The sequence below is a fragment of the Echeneis naucrates genome, chromosome 13 (assembly GCF_900963305.1).
Source record: "Echeneis naucrates chromosome 13, fEcheNa1.1, whole genome shotgun sequence".
NCBI classification, from domain to species: domain Eukaryota; kingdom Metazoa; phylum Chordata; class Actinopteri; order Carangiformes; family Echeneidae; genus Echeneis; species Echeneis naucrates.
The window spans coordinates 16,005,244-16,013,026 of NC_042523.1; the positions used below are offsets into that span (position 1 = coordinate 16,005,244).

At 41.7% G+C, this 7,783-nt stretch overlaps 2 protein-coding genes across 2 annotated transcripts; both read right to left on the reverse strand.

The window, feature by feature from the left end:
• Positions 1-301: 301 nt before the first annotated feature.
• On the reverse strand, positions 302-2,930 carry slc19a3a (solute carrier family 19 member 3a). The gene is made up of 7 exons (XM_029518167.1): positions 2,784-2,930; positions 1,997-2,232; positions 1,364-1,913; positions 1,065-1,143; positions 774-966; positions 530-671; positions 302-448 (listed from the first exon to the last, which is right to left on the reverse strand). Exons 1-7 carry the CDS (start codon positions 2,928-2,930, stop codon positions 302-304), a joined length of 1,494 nt encoding a protein of 497 aa, XP_029374027.1.
• Positions 2,931-3,573: 643 nt separating this feature from the next.
• slc19a3b (solute carrier family 19 member 3b) lies at positions 3,574-7,208 on the reverse strand. Its single transcript, XM_029516659.1, has 8 exons — positions 7,059-7,208; positions 6,749-6,928; positions 6,347-6,512; positions 5,880-6,195; positions 5,522-5,673; positions 4,576-4,768; positions 3,951-4,092; positions 3,574-3,726 (listed from the first exon to the last, which is right to left on the reverse strand). Exons 1-8 carry the CDS (start codon positions 7,206-7,208, stop codon positions 3,574-3,576), a joined length of 1,452 nt encoding a protein of 483 aa, XP_029372519.1.
• Positions 7,209-7,783: the final 575 nt, after the last annotated feature.

Below are 7,783 nucleotides of genomic sequence, written 5' to 3' on the forward strand. Positions count from 1 at the left end.
TATATAAATAAATGAATTTTAAGTATGACGAAATGACCGAACCATTCATTTATATGGATGTATGGAAATCTTGTATATCCGTTTTGTATAAAAAAATAAAAAAAATGAAAAAAATGAGATACATTTTGTTGCAGTCAGTAATTTGAACTACTACAACTTTATTTATTCATTTATTTATTTATTTTTATTTTATTCTTTTTTTTGGTGGTGGGGGGGGAGTGACCAAAGCTGCATTTAGACACAGTAGAGATCCAAAACAGGAGTGATTATTTTAAACTTGCAGTTCTAGACTCCTTGTACTTCAAAATCCCTGTTCGTCCAGAACAAGAGATTCATTTTTGTCAGGAGTTGTCTCTGTTTTGTTCGTCTTGGCTCTCCAGATGGTAAACAGTCCCCGAAGTGAAAACAGAAGAGCAATGCCTGAGAAGTAGCTGGCATATATGATGAACTGTGAAAGAACACACGATGCATAGGTATGTGGAGATAGAAATATTCCTGCTACACATGTTTTCTGATTTAAAAAGCTCACTTGAGGAATGATGGCCAGGCCCAGTCCTCTACTGTCGACCACAATAGAAGTGAGAACTGTTTGTAAAGCCAGTGCTCCAAAGTTATTTGCTCCAAATACAAGTGCATATCTTTCCATTGTTAGGTCAGCTGCAATTTGGTACCTGGGAGGATGATTTGAATGGTGTTTTTCTTCAAATAAAACAAGATCTGACTTATGAGATCAGGTATGAACCTCCTTCTATCAAATGACACAACATTCTTACATTGCTATTGTGATCAGCAGCATGTAAAGGCACTTGAAAATGACATAGCCGGTGTAGCAGACCCATATGTTGTTGATGAAGGTGATGAGAAAAAGTGCAGCTGCCCCAAGTCCAGAGAAAGCCCCCAGGGCCAGCTCTCCCCACTTGTCCCACCTCACCTCAGTGAAACCTATACCATAGGATGTAGCTGCACCTGCAAAACACAAACACAGGACGATGGATTTCAGTGGAGCTGCCAACTAACATTTTCTAATTGATATTCTCTCCTGCAAACCTCCATCTGTTGCTTACCTAACAGGTTGGAAACGGCTTCAACACCTCCATTGTAGATGCTGATGTTTTGAGATGGCTGCACATGCTCCCACAACACCTAAAGGTTATATTGCATATCCCTTTTATCATGTATCAGAAAGTGGACGTCCTGCATCTAATGTATAAAATTGTAGTTTCATTTGCCTCAGTTAAATCAACAAATTAAGCTGGAAGAACAATCTCAATTTGTGACCTTTGACTGTCGTTGCATAGCTGCAGTTGTTGCAGATAACATAATTTTTTAATGTTTAAAAATGATTTCATTATTCATAACTAACCTGCACATAGTTGACAGTCTGGTTATAGCCACAGGTGGCCAAAGCCCACCACACTGACCAGTAGAGCAGCTCTCTGGAGGAATAGCACTGGATGAAGTCTCTCCACAGGTGGAGGAAAACTTGACTGCAGCTTTCTTTACCAACTGACTCCTCACAGTGCTCAGCTCCATAAGTGTTTTCTTCTTTGACAGCATCCTCATCTGTCTCTTCGATTGTATCCATCTTTCCATCTCTTATTTTTTCTACAGAGTTTTTTGGTCTATTAGTGCATTCTGTGGCATCAACCATCTCATCCCCATCGCTCTTTGCGTCTGCTTTTTGTACGTTATGCCTGCGATGGAAGAACATACTCTGCTGTGGCATTGGCAGGAGGCAGGAAGTGAGCAGAGCAATGGCAGTGAGAACCAGAGTGAACACCAAGATGTTACTGTAGGACATGAGGCTGAAGCTGACGAGCAGCTGACCCAGAACAGAGCCCACAGTGTACCCCAGGAGCTGGACACTGCGGCTGTAAGAGGTGGCCTTCCGGTACTTTTTCAGATCAATCACACTGTAATAAACATCGTGCAAATGTGTATAGCAAAAAATACACTTTCCTGACACCTGGGGGCATTTTGAACTTCAAAACATTACCTGTAGATGTAGGAGAAATAAGCCACGTCACTGGCTGTCACCACCCCGTAAAAGAACTGCATGGTCTGCATGGCCAGTACAGTTTTAGTCCATAACAGCATAGCTGTGGTGATGAAGAGTGCAATGCACTGGAATATCACCACAGGCTTGTATCGCAACCAATCCGTCAGCAGGAACACTGGCACCAACACAGACAAGTAGGAGTACGTCCATACTGGGAAAATTTGATTATTAACCTGATGAGGAAACAGCAATTTGGTGAATTTGATAGCGCCATTGCATATGAGACCAGAAACTGTGATGTTTTATTGCAAGGCTCAAGGATGTTGTGTTGGCGTTATCTTTATTGGGTAATTATTTTAATCAGATGACCAAAATTACCTGCACACCAATTCTGTTTCATTAGTCATCTACCAACACATATATTCCTCGAATACAGAAAGTTTATTTGAATATCTTGATGTAACTCACATGATGGCAATCTAGAGTCACCAATTAACCTAAATATGCATGTTTTTGGTGTACTCGGAGAGAACCTGTGCAGGGAGAACATACAAACGCCACACAGAAGGGCCCTAGGCCCGGGAATCAAACACCACACTCTGTGACCACCATTTCCCCTGTTGCCCTCCACCATATACAAAATGTTACAAATATTTTTATTTAGCTGTTAGCTGTGATTCACCAGATATGTTGTACTTAATTTTCATAATTAGCAGTTAAATGTAATCACGTTTACAACCAAATAGTTCATTCATTATCTGCTGAAAACGATTTCCTTTTAAACCTGCTCTGTTGTCAGATTCTTGTCAGGTCCTGTCAGGAATGCGATGAGGAAAGGCTCCAGGGGTTTGACCGTGCTGAAGAATCCATATATGCACAACAGGGTGGTGGGATACCTCCAGTCTGACCTCCACCTCTTAACTGCCTTCATCTTTAGCAGTTTTTCTACCCGCTGCTGATGTGTGTCTACCACGTTTCTCTGCGTGCTGCTCTGTCTGTCCTGCCTCCTTGAAAGAAAACACCTAAATGTTGTGTGCGGTTTGTCAATCAACAACCTGATCAAAGGGCAGCACGGTCTTAGTGGCAGTCCAGCTTATACCAAGATACACGTGTAATAAATTGAACAGGCACAGAGATAAGGATTTTATCTTCCACCAATTACTGATAATTGCAGCTGAATTGCTTATTTTTGCTGTTTTGATAGGCGATGGCAATGATGCCCCTCTGGAAGCACCTCTATGGAGAAGTGAAAGAGGGTTAAGGTGGAGAGTGGAGGAGGACAAGATAGATATCAAATAATACACACTACAATCCTCAAGACCAAAGGCGGGTTCCTGACCTTAACAGTGACCTTGTGCTCCCATTATGGTCTGTGAAAACACATGAGGCTGACACCACACTCCACGTATGTAATCTTGTTTTATTCCGTATATAACAAATAAAGCAATTACCTGTTCATAACTATTCAGACATTAAAACTTAGCCATTATTTACTTAACTTTTCTATGTAAAGTGTCAGAGGACCCTGAATAACTCTATATATGTACAATGTGTTATTATTATAATAATCAGGCTCAGAAATGTTCAGCATCGATCACCTCCACGCTGGACTTTTGTCCCTTGTCTTCTGGCTGGGTTGCTGTAGGGTGACTTATACAGGCAGTGTAGGTCCCTCTGATCAGGAAGAGCAATGAGATGGCACTGTAATAGCTCCCATAGATGATGAACTGCAAAGAGAGCTTACTGTCACCCACAGTGATATTCATCTCTGCCAAGGATTCATCTGCATGTTTATGTCTTTGCACACCACAGGTAATAACCACTAGGTGTCACCCTGTGCCCACATGTTCATCATGGTTGTGAGCAGAAAGTTTAGGCTGTGCATGGTGTTAAATATACAAACTTTGCATGGACAGCATCGTAAAACGTTTATAGAAATGAACAAAGATACCTGTGTAACAATATCCAGGCCTAGTGCAGCTTCATCTACAACAATGACAGTAATGATGGCCTGCAGTGAGAGGGCCACAAAAGTATTGATCCCAAACATCAACGCATAGCACTCCATGGAGAGTTTAGATGCAATCTGAAAACTTACAGGAAAAAGGAGCATGACATTTGAGAGCACTTACAATATGGAAAGACTGTCAGATGTTTATATCTAGAGCAAAAAAACCAAACAAACAAAAATTAAGTCATTCATGGGACAAAAGCCATGTTGGCTGGTACTAGCTTCTTAAATGGTACAGTCTTCCATTTTTGGTGAATTTAATGTCTTCGGGCTTTGGAATGATTAATCGGTATGCCATGCTCAGACTTTTTATAATGTCTTGACATTGACATTGATCTCTGATAACAGAGATGGCAGATCAGTTGAAGCCTTAATCAATAACCAGCCTTCTTGGTATGGTGAGCTTATTTCACTGAGGGATCTTAGCAATCCCTCTTCGGAGCAGAGAAAGTTATTCAGGCTTTGTGTACTTTTCCTACATCTACGCAGAGGAGCAAATTAGAGGAAGCTGCTCGAAGAAATGCAGAGTAATAGTTTGGTCAGAGAAATTCTCCATTGAACTTACGTTGTAATGGTGATCAGAAACATGTAGCAAGATTTGAATATGACATAACCAACATAGCAGGCCCAGATGCTGCTGGTGAGGGCCATCAGAAACACAGAACCTGCTGCTATGGCTGAGAAAAGTCCCAAAGCCAGCTCTCCCCACACAGCCCAGGTCACCTTGATGTAGCCCACAGAGAAGGCTGCCGCAGAACCTGGCCCCGCAGAGGAGAAAAATTAAGCGATTATACTTTCATTCCAGTGGACATTGTCTCCACTGTGCCTGTGCGTCCTTGCTGTGATTCATTCATTTATTCTAACAACATTTGTTTTCTTGAACATTGGCATGATAGGGGGAGACATGGCCTCTGAGCTAAACCTTATGCAAACACATTCCTTTGCTAGCCTCCTCAGGAGAGGCCTATTATGATGAACCACGGTTGCTCAGCTCCTGGAATCAGCAATTATCAGAGAAGCCATTACCTTCTAACTCTGTCTCCTTAATTGAAGCAATTACTCCTTTCTCTTCGTTCTGAGTCAGGCTGACTTTCAAAATCAATACATATTTTCCATTTAACCAGGTCTCCCCTGTTAACCAAGAATGGTATCATTATTTTTGTTCAATTAAAAGTGTTGTGAGTCTGAGTGCAATCAGACTGTCAATCAGACACTGTTAGATTTTATTTTGCTCTAGAAATCTTGGACTCCTGGTTTTTGTTCAAATTTTGGTGAAGGACAATGAACCTCAATTAAGATCTTGATCCTCTGAGAAATAACAATGTTGAAAAGCAACTTTCTCTCTTTCAATAAATGCACCTTTTCGTTGGTACGTTCCTGATGAATTTTAAGAAACTACGATAACGTTATGGATGGTAATATTTATGGAAGTTGATCATGATGCTGAATTAGTCTTAAAATGACAGAAAAGGCTTGAGTCCAAAGTGAAACATTGCACCATATTCTCTTACCTACAAGAGAACATACAGCCTCTACACCGCCATTGTAGATGGATGATGTGGCAGATGGTTCTATATGGTCCCACATCAGCTGGATGTAGTTGAAGACCTGATTGTAGCCTGCTGTGGCCAGAGCCCACCACAAGGACCAGTAGATTAAATGTCTACATGTTGGTTATTATGATGAAGATCATAAACATACAAACAAACAACAAAACAAAAGGAATAATCATTGATTTTATTTTGTCTAAGTAAAATGCAACTATGATAAGGGACAAAATGTGTAATCCCACTTTGAGCTTTACTCAAAGTGTTTTTGTTTCAATAAAAAGCCCCCCCCAAAAAAAGAAAAGGAAAGAAAAGAACATGCCTGGAGGAGTAGGACTCCCTGAAGCTTTGCCAAAGTAGATGACCTGCAGCCGCCACACTTTCCCTGCTGCACCAGCCAGGATTGCCATTGTGCCCCATTTCTTCCTTCCCAGAGCCAGCTCCATCCCTCTCCATCACAGTTTCCTCAGGCCTGTGTGCCCCCCATAGCCCCTCCTGCTGGGACTGCAAGCGCATATCCGCATCTTTTTTCCCTTTGAAGAACATTCTCCTCTGAGGCATGGGCAACCAGAGGGAGATGAAAAAAGCCATGCTCACAATGCCCAGACTGATAGCATTGATGTAGAAGTAGTCCATCTCTGTCGATTATAGTTTACCCTTCATTAGCGCTTACAGTTTTTCATGCAGTACAGTTTTCATAATCCTTTTAGCATTCACTACTGTTTTGCACACAGCATCAATTTGATGTGAGGAAATTGTGAAAAACACTTTTACGCACAAAATCTGCACCTGCAATGGAGACTAGTACTTGTCCGAGACTGGCACCAAATGTATATCCAGCCAGCATGGCACTGCGGAGGTACCCAGTGGCTCTTTGGTAATTCTCAGATGGAATTATGCTGTAAATGTAAGAAAAGTAGGCAACCTCTGTGGAAGTCACAACAGCATAGTTGATCTGTTGATGGAAAACAGTTTGAAAGAGACTGCAGTCTATTACTTGCAACAAATCTACATTAACCCTAAGAACAAAAGGATCAAAATCTAAATAGGATATTTTCGGTTTAAATTTAAATGTCATGATACATAGAACCAAGTGAATTATAAATGTTGTATATTAAATTATCAAGACTTTATGTTATTTGAGAAAGAATATTACTGTTTTCAGTAAGAGGTCTCTGTTTGCCAGCGAACCTGAAGGAAGATCATAGCAGGCAGACCAGGGGCAAAGCAAAGCAGGACATAGTTGGTGATGAGGAATAGCCCCTGTGTCACAATAACGGGCTTGTGTCGCATGAAGTCAGTCAGTAGGAAGACGGGGAAAAGAAAGGCCAGGTAGGAGTACGTCCAGATAGGGAACAGGTAGTTTGTCACCTGCAGAAATGCCAAGCAAGTAAATATAAATCAAGAAGCAGTTAGTCTCAGATAAGTGTTCCATCAAAGATAATAATACTTGATGATTACAGTCTGGACAGTGTTTGTGTGTGCATGCCGCTGCCCTTACCACTTCAGCAGAGATGTTCTTGTGTGGCCCAATCAGGTATGGTGTGAGGAAGGGCTCTGCTACTCTGCAGTTAGCAAAGAAACCATAGAGGGACAGGACAGCAGTGGGATAAGCCCAGCTGGACAACTTAAGTTTTGCCCAACAGTCCATTCTTAGTCCAGCCGGTAACTCAGTCTGACTGACTCAACTCTTTTCTGCTTTTCTGAAGCTATCCCTCCTCTTTAGTAGCTTGAAAACACACACATAATAACCTTTGTCCCAGTTTACGATCAATAGACTTTGAACCTGTAGGATCCAGAAGGTCAGATGAAAAGTGATAAGATCAGGATCTCCTCAGGTTTGGTTAGTTGTACAACCTTATCAGACTTGAATCAGCTGAAGAGAGGGAAATCAAATCTCCTGTTGTTAGGCAGAAGCAGGGAAAACGAGCCCCACGATTAGATGGCTCCCATATAAGATATAAAGGCATGACTAATAATAATCACTTATAAATAAGACTTCAAACAGAAATAGCAGTGGTGTCATATTTGTTGTTTGTGTCTAACACCACCATACAGCTCTCAGGGCTCCGACAACATACTAAAGCCCCCATGTGTGAGTACAGCAGCATCCTCTGATGTTGAACCGACATGCTGGAGCTCCGCAGTGCGCAGGCGCACATGCAGCGTATTTGTCGCCAAGGTAACGGTGTGTTGCTGCTTCAGAGGAGGCCTCGACGCGGCGAC